Source organism: Tachyglossus aculeatus, chromosome 14 (genome assembly GCF_015852505.1).
Source record: "Tachyglossus aculeatus isolate mTacAcu1 chromosome 14, mTacAcu1.pri, whole genome shotgun sequence".
Taxonomy (NCBI): domain Eukaryota; kingdom Metazoa; phylum Chordata; class Mammalia; order Monotremata; family Tachyglossidae; genus Tachyglossus; species Tachyglossus aculeatus.
This window is the reverse complement of record NC_052079.1, coordinates 23,212,078-23,231,060: the sequence shown is the minus strand read 5'-3', so window position 1 is coordinate 23,231,060 and position 18,983 is coordinate 23,212,078. Positions and strand designations below refer to the sequence as shown.

At 51.3% G+C, this 18,983-nt stretch overlaps 1 protein-coding gene and 1 pseudogene across 1 annotated transcript; both read right to left on the bottom strand.

Moving 5' to 3' along the window:
• The window catches only part of LOC119936591, a 15,504-nt pseudogene extending 10,941 nt beyond the window's left edge, over positions 1–4,563 (bottom strand).
• On the bottom strand, positions 4,560–18,983 carry LOC119936590 (basic proline-rich protein-like). Its single transcript, XM_038756059.1, is given in 7 exon segments — positions 4,560–4,586; positions 5,752–5,806; positions 12,563–12,633; positions 14,947–14,962; positions 15,794–16,272; positions 16,274–18,325; positions 18,327–18,983. Coding segments are annotated over 7 exon segments (3,357 nt in total).

Genomic DNA, 18,983 nt, shown 5'->3' with positions numbered 1-18,983 from the left:
GTCATTTCCTCCTCCCTTGGCAACCTGCTGCCGATCTCATGGGGAGGGCCCAGGTCGAAGGGCCTGGGACAGCGGGGTAGCCTGGTTCTGGGACCTTGGATGGGATATCACCACCCTCCTGGGGGCTACTAAGGGTGGGGTGCTGGGGAGCTCTGCTGTGGTGTGTTCCAGGAGACAGTGCGGTTCCCTCAGAGATGCTGAGTGGCAGAGCCTCTGGGGGACAGGAAGGAGCCCCAGACACTGCCTTCCCCTTCCCGGCTCCCGTGATCATGGCTGATGGCAGAGCATTACCCATCTCCTGGGCCCACACTGGGGGAGAGGAGGCAGGAATAGACTCACAAAGCCAGGAAGAAATGGAACCGCTTATACTGCCACGTAGGGTGGGCAGCACGGATAAAGTAGGAGACGACCATCGACAACATGTACTGCATCCAGGAGAGGGGAGGGGTCTGGGACCATGGGCCAGAGGAAGGAAGAGTGGGGGCAGGAGCCTGAAGGTCCTGTTCTCGGGGTATCTTGGGCCACCAGAGCTTCGGGCAGAAAGAGTCTGAGACAGGAGATTTGGGGATGGGGGATCTGGGTTGGAGGGGAAGTCGCTGGGGTTTGGGCACCACCAGGTGTCAGGGCGCGGGGAGAGATTAGCGAAGAGAGGGGAGCCGTAGACAGAAACTGCAAAGACCAGGCAGGAAGGTTGGGACGGTGAGCGGCGGGAAAGAGGGGTCAGAGGGGAGGGCTGGGGGAAGGAAGGATGCTGACGCGGTCACACCCATCTTATCTGACATCATGAAATATTTGTCTGTCTTCAGAAACCTCCGCACCAGTTGGTCATCTGTGGTGGGGAGAGATGGGGGCTCAGTTTAGCCGGGCTGGTCGGGGAGGGAGGGTCCCCCATTCCCTTCCCTTTCTGGAATATGCTCTCTGCCCTGCCTGCCCTCCAGTGACAGCTTCCTGGGGTGGAGGGTGTGCGCTCTGGAAGAGGTAAATCTCCCTGGGCCTCACAACATACCCATCAGCTGCACGAAGGCCTCATAGTTCTCCCTCAAGATAGGTATCCCTTGAGGGAGCTCGGGAGGAGGGTCCACTTCCTTTGCTCTCCACGGCCGCTTCCTCCTCCTGATTCCAGGCTGAGCACTTCAGGTGGTGATGTCGGGCCTCAGGCGGTAACCTGGTAGGGTGGACAGAGACATTAGAGAGGGAGATCCAGAATGATGTCTGGGACAACAGCGCTTGCGATGGAGGACTCCGGGTGGGGAGGGAGAGATCAGTCCCATCGCCCAACCCCATGGATGTGCTGAGTCACTGCAATGGTGCCGTATGTATGGATGAGCAGGTTAACAGCTCACAGCCTGGAAGCACCAAATCAAATTACCTGCTGGAAACGAGTCAAACAGAGCGGAGTGGTTGTGTCCCTGGGCACTGTTGAGAGGGGAATGGTGCCCTCTCCCTCCATATGGCTACCGTGTCCCACAGTGGGCAAGGAGTTTTGGTGTTCAGAAAATGCACAGGGTCTTTCTCTGTGTGCGGCTATGTGGGAGGCAGGGATGTAATTGGCCCCATGAGGAACCTAGCTGAACATGGAGCTAAATGGATCAACTGTCAGTTTGAAACGGAGTGTGGGGCATTTCTAAGCCTCTGGAATTGTACGGTACACATGTGGCGATTTTGTTCTGATAAATCTTTCCGTTGAAAGATTGGCAGACTTGATCAGTCTGGTAATGCTAGGTGTTCCATTGAACTCCCTGAACGTAGAGATCCAACTTATTTCTTGAGCTGGAAGGATTGAGTTAGGGATAACCATCCAAACTAGGTCAGAAAACATGGGTCTGTGGGACACAGGTGGTCATAAATTTCAGAGGTTGGAAAATACAGCAGAGAGAACATTTCTGGAACAAATTCTCATTCACTTCTCATCTCAGAAAGGGATAAAACTTTACCGTTGATAAGCTTTTCTCTCTGGTGAAATCAGCAAATTGCTATTGTCATCCGGATATCTGATGTAGTCAGATACTGGAATGGATGATTTTTTTGATATTGATTCTGGAAATTGTGCTTTGTCCTAAATGAGCTGCAATGGATCCATCGGGAAAGTAGTAACAGCGGCAGCCTGGAATGGAGATGGAGTGAGCGTTTTAATTACCTTGAGGCTGATGACAGAGGGGAATTATATGTCGGGGGCCAGTGTGTTTGGGGTTGATACATTCATTCATTCAATTGTATTTATTAAGCACTTACTGTGTGCAAAGCACTGTACCAAGCACTTGGGAGACTACAATATAACAATGAACAGACACGTTCCCTACCCACGATGAGCTTACATCCCGGGAACTCAGAGGTCAGGGCCTGGTTCTAATCCTGGCTCTGCCACTTGCCTGCTGTGAGACTTTGGGCAAGTCACTTCACTGATCTGTGCCTCAGTTTCCTCATCTGTAAATTTGGAGTTTAACGCCTGGCCTCCCTCCTACATAGACCGTGAGCCCCACGTTGGACAGGGACTGTGCCCGAACAGTGCTCAGCGCTTAGAACAATGTTCAGCGCTTAGAACAGTGTCCAGCGCTTAGAACAGTGCTTTTCACATAGTAAGCTGTTAATAAATGCCATTATTATTTATTATCTACCCCATTGCTTAGAACAGTGGTTGACACATAGTGTTTAATAAATACCACAAGATTAATAATGATGACAAGAATAAGTCCTTACATATTCCCAGACTCAAAAGACGTGTATTTTTCTCTGGTATTAGTATTGTTGGGTGCTTGTCAATGTCAAATGGAAAATCTGGGTAGTGTTCCCACAGGGAGAGCCAGGATTTGATTCTCTGGGAACAATGAGAAGCAGTGTGGTCTGGTAGATAGAGCACGGACCTAGGAGTTAAGAAGGACCTGCGTTCTAGTCCTGGCTCTGCTGCGTGCCTGCTGTGTGACTTTGGGCAAGTAACTTAACTTCTCCGTGCCTCAGTTACCTCACCTGTAAAATGGGGATTAAGATTGTGAGACCTATGTGGGACAAGGACAGTGTCCAACCTGATTACATTGTATTTACTCCAGCTCTTAGTACAATGCCTGGCACAAAGTAAGAACTTAACTAATACTATAAAATATGTAATATCAAGAACTGAGGTTTTTAAAAATAATAATGGCGGTATTTGTTAAACACTTGCTATGTGCAAGCACTGTATTAAATGCCAGAGTAGATACAAGGTAATCAGTTCAGGCACAGTCTATGTCTTCTACGGGGTTCATAGACTAAGTAGGCATGTTGCATGCCACACAGCAGCGAGGACCATCGAACCTCCCTGCCCAGGCAGAACTACTGAGATTAGCAGCCAGACAGGGGACAACGAGAGATTAAGTCATCCCCGCCGCCACCCTGACCCCGGGCCTGTCTCTATCTTCTCTCCCCACCACTGTCTCGTTTCTCCCGGATCCTCCCATTCTCTGTTACAGTCTCTCTGGAGCACTACACCGTAAGGTGTTAACGGTACTACCAAAGAGCTCTCAGACCAGACTTTGCCCAGGTTAATGGCTGCGGGCTGGCAGAGTTGCGACCATTGATGGAGACCAACTGCCAGGCTGCTTCCTGTTGCTCTCACTAGTTTGAGGAACAGGCAAACAGTTTAAACCCCTGAAGTGAATTGAACCCCACCCCTGCTTCCTCTCCTAGCTTGGAAACTTCAGTGCTCCACGTTCCCCTGAATCTTCCCAACTGTGTGTCCCAAATCCCATCCTCTATGCCTGATCTTCACTGGGTGTTTCCCCTACTTCCATGTTCCCTCTGGACGTGGACATGATTTCCTCTCCTCACCTTCACCAGGACCCTGGTCCCTCACCTGACGAATGGGGCACAACTGTACTCCCTTCTGCCTCCTCTCGTTGACGCTGGTGTCTTGCTCCTCTGATCAGGATCCATCCGGTTGATGTGTGGAGTGTGGGTGGACGGTTCTTCCTGGGACCTGACGGCAGGCAGAACAGGATAGGTGAGGCTTCATCCTCACCCCCCAAACACTCCAACTCTGCCCCTGCCTCATGTTCCCTGCCCCCCCCCCCCCCACTTCCATTCCCCAACATCTCACGTCTCTGAGGTGGTTCCAGAGAGGGCTGGCGCCCAGCGAGGCTCGCTGAGTCCTCCAGGGTGCTGGATGGGAGGGTGTCTCCAGTGTCTGTGCATCCTGTGGAAAGACAGCCCCCTTTTCATTAGCTGCTTTGGTTGGTTATTTGCTACTAGCCTTGCCTGCTTCCTGGCTTTCCCCTCTACTGCCCCCTCCCCATCCACAATAGTGCTCCTCTCCTCCCACTCCTAGTACCTACACCTCCCTTCCCCCACTCTCACTGCCACCCCCTTCCCCTGCCCGTCTCCCTTTCTCCTCTTTGCTCTGTCCTCTTCTCCCCTGGTCTCCCTGGATCCCATGGACCTGCCCTCCTCTCCCCTCCCTTTCTCCCCTTTCCCCATATCTCCTCTGTCCTGCCCTGACCTGTGCTGTCCTGTCCTCTTCTGCTCCAAAACTGCTGCTCTGTCGATCAGTATCCAAGTTCAGGCCGCTCACCAGTGAACACGCCAGTTGCTCATGTCTGAGTGACCTCAGATTCTGGCTGGTACCACCAACAGACACCGGGTTGAAAGGCAAACGGACAGAATCTGAGCGAAGCCTGGATTCGCCCTTGTAAAATGAGGGCGGGGAGAGACTGGAAAGGGGAGGGACTCTGATTATAGCATCATCACCTGGGCCCTCCGCCAGGACCCATGAGAAGCAGCATGGCATAATGGATAGAGCACGGGCCTGGGAGTCAGAAGGTCATGGGTTCTATTCCCGGCTACGCCACTTGTCTGCTGCGTGACCTGGGGCAGCGTGGGTCAGTGGAAAGAGCACGGGCTTGGGAGTCAGAGATCGTGGGTTCTAATCCTAACTCCACCACTTGTCAGCTGTGTGATTTTGGGCAAGTCACTTAACGTCTCTGTGCCTCAGTTAAAATGGAGATGAAGACTGTGAGCCTCACGTGGGACAACCTTGATTACCCTGTATCCTCCCCAGCGCTTAGAACAGTGCTTGGCACATAGTAAGCACTTAACAAATACCAACATCATTGTTATTATTATTATTATTATTTAGTCACTTCACTTCTCTGTGTCTCAGTTACCTCATCTGTGAAATGGGAACTTAGATACTGAGAGACCCACGTGGAACAGGGACTGTGTCGAACCCGATTTGCCTGTATCCATCCCAGCTCTTAGAACAGTGCCTGGCATATAGTAAGCACTTAGCAAAAACCATAATTATTATTATTGTTATTATTATTACCCCCCCATCATCCCCCGCCCTCCAGGCCACAATCGGCTCTATGTGTCCTCAGCTCTCTTTCCCTGTACTGGTCCATGGCTGTGGAGCTCTTCCGAGCACCTCAGGTCTCCCGTCGCCCCCCATCTCCCATTAAACGCAGGACCAGTTCCTCTGGCTACTTCATAGATGGTCCTGGTTTCCTCTGCTATGGCATGCCCACTGGCACCTGCCTGGCTCTGGCCTGGTGCAGATGGATCCTAGCTGGGAGAATCTCGGCCCTATGGCTCAAACCCAGGACATGAGCGATGGGTCGCTGGCATTAGTCCAGTGGTCTGTGCAGCGCAAAACACTATTGCCAATCGTAATACCACAGGATGCCCACTCTTTTGACTAGGTATGGACCATGTGATATTCTCTCGCTCTCTTTTCACTTCTCTAAACCATTCCCAAGGAGGCCCTAAAGCAAACCTCAGTCCTACATGCTGCTTCCACACTTCCAGCTGGCAGGACGTGGCCACTGGTTCAGCTTCGAGACTGCGTCAGCAAGCCGGTTTGAAGTCCTATGAAACATTTTTACTTTCTCCCTCACACACAGTTTAATATATTCGAAGTGTTTACTAAGAATGATGTGTAATAAGCCTTCATTTTCAAAGACAATTCAGAGCCAAATGCAAACTTGGAAACTGAAACTTGAGAACATCTCCAGGCCCTGTCAATGACAGAAAAGGATTTCTCCTTCAATAAGTCATGAATCACTGACCTTTTGTCCATGAATGGCTAATCATTTGGGCAGAAGAACCATTGCAGTTTCAGGGTGACTTTCGTCTAGGACAATCAGGACACTTCTCCATTGTCTTGATCTGGGAAAAATTCACCTTGGGAGTCTTCTTGGCTGCCTTTCCCCCAGTGAAGGAAGACAGTGTGGCTTAGTGGAAAGAGCCCAGGGCTGGTAGTCAGGGGATCATGGTTCCATTCCCAACTCTGACGCTGGACTGTAGTATAACCTTGGGCAAGTCATTTGATCTCTCTGGGTCCCAGTTGCCTCACCCGTGAATTGATAAAATCCCTTCTCTCTGTGGTGCAGAGTTTGGGTCTGATCGTATTATCTTGTATCTATCCCCACATTTAGCACACAGTAAGCACTCAGTGAATACCAAAATTGTAATTAAGAAGTTCGGAGACATCAACATTATCTAAATCCAATGGTCTCTTTTCTAATTTTCCTTGACTTATGAGCTGTCTCTGAAATCATCGACCACCCCCTTTTCCTGGAAACATTATCTAACCTTGGTTTAGCTGACCCTCTTCTCTTCTGGTTCTCCTCCCAGACCTCTGGCCACACCTTCTCAGTCTGTTTCCTTGCTCATTCCCTGCCTCCCACCCTCTCACTGTTGGAGTCCCTCAAGTTCAGTTCTGGATCCCTTTTAATTCTCCATATACACTCATTTCCTTGCAGAACTCATTCGTTCCCATGCTTTCTCCTACCATCTCTTCACTGAAAGAGTCCCAAATTCATTCATTCATTCATTCAATCATATTTATTGAGCTCTTACTGTGTGCAGAGCTCTGTACTAAGCGCTTGAGAAGTACAAATCGGTAACATCTAGAGACAGTCCCTACCCAACAACGGGCTCACGGTCTAGAATCTACCTCTCCAGCCCAGACGTTTTCTCTAGCATTTCCTCCTGCCTTCAGTACCTCTTTACTTGGCTGGCATGCCAACAACTTCAAATTTAACATTTCCAAAACAGTACACCTCAGCGTCCCTCCCAAATCCTGTCCTTCCCTTGATTTTTGCATCACTGTAGACAGCAGTGCCATCCTCCCTGTCTCACAAGCCCTTAACTTCGGCATTATCTTCAACCTATCGCTCAATCAACACACATATTCATTCTGAAACCAAATTCCATCGGTTCTACCTTCACAACAATGCCTCTCCATCAAAACTGCTACAAAGCTGATCCAACCCCTTATTATAGTCTCCCTTGACTGCTGCATCAGCCTCCTCTCTGACCTCCCTGCCTCCTGTCTCTCCCCTCCTCCGTCCATGCTTCACTCTGCTGCCCCAGAGCATTTTTCTGAGAAATCATTCAGTCCATATCTCCTCAATCGTCCCAAACCTTCACTGGGTCCCCATCCACCTTTTCATCAAACAGAAACTCCTTACCATCAGCTTTTAGGCCCTCATTTGGCTCACTCCATCCTACCTCACCTCACTGATTTCCCACTTCGACCCAATCTGCACACTTCACTTCTCTAATACCAACTTATTCAATCAACCTCAATACCGCCTATCTCTCTACCAGTCCCTTGTGCACGCCCTGTCTCTGGCCTGGAACTCCCTCCTTGTTTTGTATCTGACAGACTACCATTCCCCCCACTTTCAAAGCCTTATTGAAATCACACCTCCTTCAATATGCCTTCCCCAACTGATCCCTCATTTTCTCTACTTCCTCTCTCTTCTGCATCGCCCATACATTTGGATTTGTACCCTTTAATTGTAGTCTTCCACTCAATCAATAAATGGTATTCATTTTTTACGGTATTTGTTAAATGCTTGCTATGTGTCAGACAGCGGTCTAAGCGCTGGGGTAGATACTTATTCACTCATTCAATCGTGTTTATTGAGCTCCTATTGTGTGCAGAGCACTGTACTAAGTGCTTGGAAAGTACGATTCAGGAATAAAGAGAAACAATCCCCGCCCCCACACCGGGTTTACAGTATAGAGGGGACTTATTGAGTGCTAACTGTGTGAGGAGTACTGTACAAAGCACTTGGGAGAGTACAATACTATTGAGTGAGTAGACAAGTTCCCTGTCCATAAGGAGCTTACAATCTAGAGGGAGAGACAGACATTAAAAAAAATACACATATGTATATAAGTGCTGTGGGGCTGAAGGTGGGGTGAATAATCCACATTAAGCAGCGTGGCCTAGTGGTATGAACACGAGCCTGGGAGTCAAAGGACCTGGAGCCTAACCCAGTGCCACCATTTACCCGCTGTGTGATCTTGGGAAAGTCACTCAACTTTTCTGAGCCTCAGTTCCCTTATCTGCAAAATGGGGATTCAATACCTGTGCTCCTTCCTACTTAGAATGTGAGCCCCATGTGGGATCTGATTATCTTATCCTCAAACCCGCCAATCACTCTTCCCCCCCTTCAAAGCCCTACTAAAGATGCACCTCCTCCTAGAGGCCTTCTAAGCCCCCTTTTCCTCATCTCCCCCTCCCTTCTGCATCACCTCGAATCGCTCCCTTTGCTCTTCCTCTGCCCTCGCCGCCCCACAGCACTTACGTATATATGCATATACTTGTAATTCTACTTATTTAAATTGATGTCTGTTTACTTGATTTGATGTCTGTCTCTCCTCCTCTAGACTGTAAGCCCATTGTGGACAGGGGTCGTCTCTTATTGCTGTATTGTAATTTCCAAGTGCTTAGTGCAGTAAGGGCCCAAGGGCACACAGTAATGGCCCAATAAATACAACTGAATGAATGAATTAATGAATCTTCTATCTACCCCAGCAACTAATGCAGTACTTGGCACATAGAAAGCACTTAACAAATATGACAATTACCATCATCATCATTATTATGTTTATTAGCATTAAATGTGTAAAGGCTACATATTGAGAAGCAGCCTGGCATAGCTGAAAAGAGCACGGGCCTAGACGTCAGAGGACATGGATTCTAATCTTGGCTCTGCCACCTGTCTGCTGTGTGACCTTGGACAAGTCTCTTTACTTCTCTGTCCCTCAGTTCACTTATCTGTAAAATGGGGATTAAGAGTGTGAGCCCTATGTGGGACATGGACTGTGTCCAACCTTATTATCTTGTATCTACCACAATGCTTAGTACAGTTTGTGGCACATAGTAAGCGTTTAACAAATATCATTAATAAAAAAGATCCAAATGCAAAGGCAATTCAAAAAAATGGAAGCAAGATAAATGGAGGGCTTAGTTGGTGAAGGCCTCTTGGAGGAGATGTGATCTCCCCACTTCAATCCATACTTCATGCTGCTGCCCTGATTGTCTTTGTCCAGAAACGCTCTGGGCATGTTACTCCCCTCCTCAAAAATCTCCAGTGACTACCAATCAATCTGCGCATTAGGCAGAAACTCCTCACCCTCGGCTTCAAGGCTCTCCATCACCTCGCCCCCTCCTACCTTACCTCCCTTCTCTCCTTCTACAGCCCACCCCGCACCCTCCACTCCTCTGCCGCTAATCTCCTCACCGTACCTCGTTCTCACCTGTCTCGCCATCGACCCCCGGCCCACGTCATCCCCCGGGCCTGGAATGCCCTCCCTCTGCCCATCCGCCAAGCTAGCTCTCTTCCTCCCTTCAAGGCCCTACCGAGAGCTCACCTCCTCCAGGAGGCCTTCCCAGACTGAGCCCCTTCCTTCCTCTCTCCCTCGTCCCCCTCCCATGCCCCTCATCTTACCTCCTTCCCTTCCCCACAGCACCTGCATATATGTATATATGTTTGTACATATTTATTACTCCATTTATTTATTTTACTTGTATATATCTATTCTATTTTATTTTGTTAGTATGTTCGGTTGTGTTCTCTGTCTCCCCCTTTTAGACTGTGAGCCCACTGTTGGGTAGGGACTGTCTCTATATGTTTCCAACTTGTACTTTCCAAGCGCTTAGTACAGGGCTCCGTACACAGTAAGCTCTCAATAAATACGATTGATTGATTGATTGATTGATCTTAGTAAGGCTTTGAAAGTGGAGAGAGTGGTGGTCTGTTATATATGAAGAGTTAGGGAGTTCCAGGCCCAAGAGGTTGACAGCGAGATTGTTCAGACTGAAGTACAGTGAATAGTCTGATGTTAGCAGAGAAGTGAGTGGACTGGGTTGTAGTAGGAAGTCAGAGAGGTAAGATGGAGGGAACAAGGTGATTGGGTGCTTTAAAGCCAATGGCAACCACTGGAGGTTCTTGAGGAGTGGGGGAACAATGACTGAACATTTTTTAGAAAAATGATCTGGGCCGCAGAGTGAAGTATTTACTGGAGTTGTGGAAAGACAGGATGTGGGGAGGTCAGTGAGAAAGCGAATGCAGTAGTCAAGGTGCATACAGGAAGGGTTCAGTAAGTACCATTGATTGACTGATTAATACAATATGAGTACTTATTCATCCACAAATCTATCTTTTTATTTTCTTCTTCCTCCTATCTGAAATGTACTTCACATCTGACTCCCCTGCTAGTGTGTTGGCTGCCTGTTGTTTTAAAATCATTTCCTCTTTCATACTAAACGTATTCCTCAACTTTGTCGGTGGCCAATGTTTCGACAACAGTTTCGATATGAAATGTTGGGGAATTTGGCCAGGTCAGAAACGGCTCCATGTTATTTGTTCTGGGGAAGGGAAAGTCACAAACAGGCAGTAGGGGCTGAAAATGAGCTTGCTGAGTCACCTCGGGTAGAACTTGATAGAGATCCCAGCTATTTATTATTCGACAGCCTAGAAAAAAGCATAGGCCTCATTACATTACATTTTATCACAAACACTGGTGATAGTTAGGCTTAACCAGCTAGACTGAAACATTGCTTCAAAATTCGTCAACTTTTCTTAATGGTGCAAAATGTGACAAACTTGAATGATGGACATCAGGTTCCATCACATTAGATAAGTGGAAAGGAATGAAGGATGAGGATGTAGGGGTGAGGGAGTGCGGGAAAGATGGGGCAGGTGACCGAGAGAGAAAGACAGGGACACAGAGAGTTAAACACATGCAATAAATAAAAGAAAATATCCTTCTGAGATAAATAACAGATAACCACCTACAATCTGAGGATTTGAGGACAAGAGGGAGGGAGTGCTATTCAGCCGGGGGGATGGCTGAATAGCATTGCAAACCCAATTGCTAAACATGCAAGGTACATTCATCCCAAAGACCAATTTCACAATTGCCAAAGAGCACAGAGGACAGACAACCTATTTTTAGAGCTGCTGACATCCTGCACATCTATTTTGGTCTAGGGTGCCCAATTCCATGGAGAAAGACTGTCTTGCTACTGTATGAGGAAGCAGGATTTTCCAGGCAGAGAAGGAGGCTTCCCTCTAGAATCGGATCAAGCACAGCATGCCTCTAAACTCCCTACTGCAGGCCCACCAACCTGCCCTCAAACCCATTCCTAACCTGGCCTCCACTGCTATATTTCCCAGTGGTCCGCAGAGAAACGGTGGGCCAGGATGCTGAGCTCCCTCAATGTTTCCAGTATGCCAGTTTTGCCCCTCGTTCCCCCATGAAACACATGGCAAATGCAGAGCGACTGGCTGTGACTATGGGGAAGTGAGCCCGAGGTGACCTGGAGCTTAAACAGCTTGGGTAAGTAATGCGCTGGTCAAATAACACAGCTTCTAATAGGACTATCTTGGAAGAATTCCCAAAGACCAGAATCTCTGTCCATTGAGATGCAGTTCCTTCATGGAATTGTCCAAAATCTGGGCTATCCCACTTGCACTCCAGCTTCAATTCTTGTGGGCATCAGGTGACAGAGCTGGAGAATGGTGAACTCAAGCCAGGCAAGCCCAGATAGGGGTTTGCAAGGTTTAAGAAGAGCCTTTTTTTGGCACCTCAGGAACTGACTGGAGGACCCTGCATTTGGTGATCTGACTGCTATCGAGAAGTAGTGCCAGGACCATTGGTTCCAAACTCCCCTGGAAAACCTGGGTCATTGCAGCATACACTAAGATTTTTCTCTAAATAATTTATTTATTCTAAAATCCAAAAATATACCCATTCTTTCTTTGCTTGCCCAGTGAGCCAAAGGTACTGAGGAAATGGGAATTCTTAGAAATTTAGCCCAGTCTCTTGCTGAAAAATTGACTCTGGGCAGATAGGTAGCAGGAGGCCCATGTTTAAGTGACTATTCATTCAATCATATTTATTGAGTTCTTACCGTGTGCAGAACACTGTACTAAGCGCTTGGGAGAGTACAGTAAAACTGTAAAGAGGCACAGTCACTGCCCTCAACGAGCCCTCAATGAGCTTACAGTCTAGGCAAGGGGAGACAGACATGAATACCAATAAATACGATTACAGATATGTATATAAGTGCTGTGGTGTTGGAAGGGGGAAGATCAAAGGGAACTAGTCAGGGTGGTGCAGAAGGGAATGGGAGATGTGGAAAGGTGGGGCATTGTCTGGGAAGGCCTCTTGGAGGAGATGTGCCTTCAATAAGACTTTGAAGTGGGCGAGAGTTAATTGTCCGTCGGATTTGAAGAGGAAGGGCGTTCCAAGGCAGAGGCAGGACGTGAGCTAGGGGTTGGTGGTGAGATACCTGAGATCGAGGCACAGTAAGAGGCTCCAGCTGTCAGGAGTGAGAAGATAGTGAACCCAACTCTTGCAAGCCTGAGCAAGATTATAAGAGGGGTTTAAAAGCAGTCTCCTAGGAATGAAGTAGTTTGAGACATAACTCACTAGGCCCACTGACTTTTAGTCGAGAGAAATTCAGCTGGTTCTGCTAGGTATAGGTATAAATAGAAGGCCTGTGGTGTACTGCTCGACTGCGCACTGTGGTAGGTTGTGACATTTTCTTATGAATGTTCCTGTTCAATCCAAAATGGCTCTTATCTTTTCTGTTTCCGACCAGGAACTGTCTCTTCCTTGAGCAATTCGAGATCCCTGGTGGCCTCATACGTGCTCATGGTTTGTCTGGGATACTTAACATTAGCTGGATGGTAGCCCTAGATTTCAATGGCAACTCTCGTGGGTGTCAATTGTTGGGGGCTGGAGGACGGTAAACTCAAGGAGGACTGCCAAACCCAAGCTGGAACTTGCAAGCTTTAAGGCACTTTGTGTGTGTGTGTGTGTGTGTGTGTTTTCTTGTGATTCAATCAATCAATCAATCAATCGTATTTATTGAGCGCTTACTGTGTGCAGAGCACTGTACTAAGCGCTTGGGAAGTACAAGTTGGCAACATATAGAGACAGTCCCTACCCAACAGTAGGCTCACAGTCTAAAAGGGGGAGACAGAGAACAAAACCAAACATACTAACAAAATAAAATAAATAGAAGATATGTACAAGTAAAATAAATAAATAAATAAATAGAGTAATAAATATGTACAAACATATATACATATATACAGGTGTTGTGGGGAAGGGAAGGAGGTAAGATGAGGGGGATGGTGAGGGGGACGGGGGGAGAGGAAGGAAGGGGCTCAGTCTGGGAAGGCTTCCTTGAGGAGGTGAGCTCTCAGTAGGGCCTTGAAGGGAGGAAGAGAACTAGCTTGGCGGATGGGCAGAGGGAGGGAATTCCAGGCCCGGGGGATGGCGTGGGCCGGGAGTCGATGGCGGGACAGGTGAGAACGAGGCACGGTGAGGAGATTAGCGGCAGAGGAGCTATCCTTGAACACCTAAATGGCACTTGTCTTTTATTTCCTGACCTGTTAGTTGAGTCTGTTAACATCCTGTCAGGCCTGTGGGTGCTTGTGATGTGGCCGGGCATCTCATATTTGGCAGGGAGGACTATGTGATCATTAACTGTAATTTCACTAACTCAGCCCTATCTCCCTTTTTAGCTGAACTGGTTGTGCTCAGAATCCATCTCCCCACTCACTCTACGTATCATGCTCAGTCCTACCTCCCTTTTCACTCTACTCAGTCACACCAACCCTATCATTGTACTGGGCATACTCAATCCTCTGTGCCCTCTCTTTGTACTGGGTACACTCAGTCCGTCCTCCAATCTCACTCTATCGGGCATGCTAATATGATGGAAACAAGGCTGCCAAGGCCATAAAGGATCTTCAGCGGTTTAAATTGGCTTGAGCCATAGTTCAAAAGACTGTTGTACCTCTCTGTCAGTAAGCAATTGATCCAGCTCCATTGGTTTGAGATTTGTTTGATAAACTTCTTTGTTTACCAAACAAGCTTACAACAAACTGCCTTGTTAGTGACTGTGATGCCGCAAACCACAAGAAGGAAGAGACTGGCAAAGGCTCTAATAGGCTCTACCTGAGACGGGTGATTGCTGGCCTGTGGGGGTGGAGCGTGAAGAGACGCGTGGTTTTCTCTCCCTGATCTACACGGTAACCAGCCTGGACCAATCAGTGACAACCACATAGAGCCACAGCTGCTACGCCCAAGGTAGATGAATGGTTGTTGCTTTGAATCGCGAAGAGGCACGTTGAAGCACCGGCAGCAATCAGCACTGAGAAGCAAGCATTGGAGCAGGAGAAGCAGCTGGAGAGCAGCACTAGAAAGCAGCAGAAGGCAGCAGCACTTGGAAGCAGTAAGAAGAAGCATTGACAGAACGAGCTCCCTTCAGCAGACTGGTATTGGACCCTTGATGGAGTGAAGTGAGAGAGTGTGTGTATGTGTCACTCCCTTGCATTTTGGTAAAAACTAAGTAAAAAGCTTTCCACATTAACCTTGTATATATGTATATATGTTTGTACATATTTATTACTCTATTCATTTTACTTGTACATATTTATTCTATTTATTTTATTTTGTTAATATGTTTCGTTTTGTTGTCTGTCTCCCCTTGTAGACTGTGAGCCCGCTTTTGGGTAGGGACCGTCTCTATATGTTGCCAACTTGTACTTCGCATGCGCTTAGTACAGTGCTCTGCTCACAGTAAGTGCTCAATAAATACGATTGAATGAATGAATGAATCAGAGGAATGGTTTAACTGCACTACGTGTCACCGAGGCTTACCTGGTTCAGGAATGTCCTGCATGGTACAAGCCGGAGGCTGGTGCTCGAGACAACCTCTATCATGATGGGGGTGTCATTAGCGTTTTTGGTTTAATAATTTCTTTCCTTGTTTATTTTTCTTTCTTCCTTTACTTTATTCTCATTGTTTTCTTTCCTTTCCTTATTACCACTAACCTAAGCTTTGCGGCATTTTATAGCATTTCTATCTATCTCTTTCCTTCTTCTCTTGCTTTCACTCTTCCTTTTCTTTATTCTATTTCTTTTTGATCTTTTCTTTTTCTACTACCACTCGACTAAACGTTGCAGCATTTTGTGCTGTTTCTTTCTCTCTTTTTTCCTTCTTTTCTTGTTTTCTTTCTTCCTTGTCTTTAGTCTCTTTCTTTTCCTTCTTTTCCTTCCTTAGAACTGCTTGCCTAAGTGTTACGGCATTTTATGACATTTTCTCATGAATGTCCCTGTCCCACCCAAATGGTACCTGTCTTTACTGTTCCCAGCCAGCAGTTGGTTATTACTTCAGTTTGTCAAAGTCCTCGACAGTCTCCTGGGCTCTGCTGCTTCATTCAGGGCAGTCAACTGCTGTCCTGACAAGAGCCTGACTCTTGACAAATACTTAGCTCTGGATTTCCTCCTAGGTACACTCGACAATTGAGTGTCTCCACCTGCACCTCTGCGCAGCACAGACCCATCGTTGATGGTTTTCGCATGCTGATGTTGTGATGCACTTGGATGTTCAGTCTTGTAGACTGGGAGCCCGCTGTTGTGTAGGGACCCTCTCTATATGTTGCAAACCTGTTTTTTCCAAGCGCTTAGTACAGTGCCCTGCACACAGTAAGCGCTCAATGAAGACTGGGCTCTCTGGGCCCGGCGCTTCATGGCCTCGCGGACTGGCCTCAGATCCTTGGGAATGGGCAGTGACCTCACAGGGCCAGGGACGGTGGGCAGCCTCCAGGGCAGGGGCTGGCTGCTGAAATCGATCGGAACAGGGGCTCTGGGCCGGGAGCTGGGAAGGGGGAGCTGGGGAGGGGGCGGAAGCCGGGGCTGCGCATGGGACCTAGGGCCTGGCAAGGGGGCGGGTTCGGCCGAAAGGGGTCCGGCCGGTGGCTGTGGTGGAGCCCGAGGCGCTGGCAATAGGGGCGGCCGACCTGCGGCCGGCAAAGGGCAGCGAAGGGCTAACCTGGAATGCTTGCTCTTCCGAGTGGGCGGTGATCGTTGGGCCTCGTCGCTCCCGTCAGGCTTCTCGAACCGGACCTCCGGGGCTGCGGGCTGTCCTGAGTCCTTCCCGGGGGCTGCAGCTTCGGGGCTCCGTACCTGGAGCCGTGGGGTCTGGCGAGGGGGGGCGTGTGCCGCCCGAGCCGCCGCGGCCGCCACGGAAAGCAGCCAGGTCACAGGGACCGAGGCCCGTCGATGCCACACCGGGGCTAACCTCCAGGGACCTTTGGGGGTGGGAGGCCAACGGGCCCCGGGCCCTTTTCCCCGGTTGCGGGCTGAGCTCCTCCCGGCTTCTGCTCCGTTTGCGCCAAGGCCGCCTCCATTTCCCCTTCTCTTCAACAGGGCGGTCCAACAGAGGAGGCTCGTTGCCCTCTTCGGGGCTCGGACGGCAGCCGTCTGCATTTCCATCCCTGGGGGCCCAGACGTGGCTCCAACCCCAGCTTCCCTTGGGACGATTTGCTCTAGTACGACCTCCCGTGGCTTCCTTCCCTGGGCGCTCGTCCTCGCTCTGGAGAGGGCCCTTGGTGTCCCGGTTGGCGCCGAGAGGGCTGTGCTGGGCCTGCCCAAGACTCTCGGCTCTCTTGTCCCGGGTAGAGCTTCTTGTTTCATGCATCGCATGAGCCTGATAGCCATCTGCGTCCGTGGAGGGCTTGACGTCCGTCCCCCTGGGACACTCGGGAACCGCGCCTCCCCTCGGAGGGGGTCGGCGCGGAGCAGTGCGCAACTCCCTCAGCCCATTGGCCTGGTCCACCGAGGTCGAGGCAGGCCGCGTCGCGGCCAAAGCGCGCTCAGGACCTCGAGACCCCGGGAGCAAACCAGCGGCACCCTGCCCCGGGGTGCACGCTTCGCGAGCCTTACCTGCCTGGACGGCTCCGGTCGCTTTGGGCGTCCTGGGACCCCCCGGGCTTTCGTCTTCGCTGAGAGGAGAGAGGAGCGGAAGGATCCGCAACTCGGCGAGCGCCTTCTCGATATCCACGGGACTGGTGACGGGCCCAGTTTCCCTCTCTTGGGCCGCAAGGGAGTCAAGACTTCCGGTGCTTCTCCGCGGGAGGCCGTCCTCGCGGTTGGGCTGCTCTGGCGCCGAGCCAGCGCGGCACCTGGGCAGAGCCCCGTCCGAACGAACGGGGTCGTAGGGAGCCAGGCACGGCCACACGTCCCAGATATCACGAGGAGGTGAGGGGGGGCAGGGGGGGCATCGGATCTCCCGCTCCCGTTGGGCCCGCAGCTTCATAGCCTCACGCGCTGGCCTCTGGCCCTCGCCTATGGGCAGCGAGCTGACTGGTTCAGGGAGAGTGGGCAGCCTCCAGGGCAGGGGCTGCCAGCTCAAGTCCAGGCTAGGGGCCCCAGACCGGGAGCCCCGGATGGCGAGGCTGGGTGGGGGCCTAGGAGGAGCACCGCCTGCTGGGTCCTGGGCAGGGAGCCCGGATTCGACCCTCGAGACAGACAAGGGGTCTGGGTGGGCCATGGGGGCCCCAGCCGGGGGCTGTGGCTTCCGAAGGGCTGGACCAAGGGGAGCGCGCTCCGCGGAGGGTAAAGAGAATGGCACTAACCCGGAATCCGTCTCGTTCCGTGTCCACGATGGTCTTCGGGCCCGAGAATCCGGTGCCGAGGGCCGTCCTGAATCCTGCCGTTGAGCTGGAACTATCAGGCTCTGGGCCTGGAGCTCCGAGGCCGGACCCGCGTCTTCCCCCCGAGCGGGGTGGAGCGGACGGATCCTAGAGTCCTTCAGCTCCTTGGCGGAGTCCACAGAGCTCGAACCGGGCTCTGGCGATGAAGCCAGAGCTCGCTCAGGACGGCTGGATCCCGCGGGCGAAACAGCCGACCCATTTGCCGGGTTGGACGTTCCGAATGCCTTACCTCCTCGGACTGGCCTGGGGGGTGTGGGATTCCTGGGGCCCTCGGGGGTGTCGTCGTCGCTCAGTGGAGAGAGGAGCGGAGGGATCTGAAACTCGGCGAGCAACAACTCGATGTCCTTGGGGCTGGTGCCCGGGCCGAGCGATTCGCAGCGCCTGCTGCTGTTCCCCGGGAGGGCGTCCTCGCGACTGGACTTCTCTGGCGGCCAGTCAGGGCCGCTGAAGGGCCGAGCGCCGTCCGAAGGACAGGGGTCGTAGGGAGCCACGCGCGGCCCCACGTCCCAGATATCACGAGGAGGTGAGGGGGGGCAGGGGGGGACATCGGGTCTCTCGCTCCCTTTGGGCCCGCAGCTTCATGGCTTCGCGCGCTGGCCTCTGGTCCTTGCCGATGGGCCGCGACCTGACTGGTTCAGGGACCGTGGACAGCCTCCAGGGCAGGGGCTGCCAGCTACCGTCACGGCTGGGGGACCCCGGCCGGGACAATCTCGGTATGGTCAGGTGGGGACGGGGCGGGAGGCCATGATGGGCATCGCCTGCTGGGTCCGGGGCGGCGAGCCCGGATGGAACCCTCGAGCCGGGCAACGGGGCTCGGTGGGCCGGGGGAGGCCCAGCCACCGGGTAGGAGTGCCTACCGACTGGGCCTCGGGGCTCCCGCTCTGGGTCGCGCGAAGGGAAGGGCACTGACCTGGGATCCTCCGCGGCCCGGCTCCACGATGGCAGCTGGTCTTCGGCACCGCCGCCTAGCTTCTGGGCCCGAACGGCCCGGGCCGAGGGCTCTCCTTCATCGTATCCGGTGAATGAAGCTTCCAGCCTCCGTCCTGGGAACCCCGCGGCGGTCTGGCGTTTCCGGAGGCTCGTGCTCGCGGGCCCGCGGAGAGCAGGTTGGCCGGCCGGGGCGTGGCTCCTCGGCCCCAAAGCGTGGAAGACCCCTACCGACTCCTTCATGCGGGTGTCCAGGGAGTCGTCTCGGGGCAT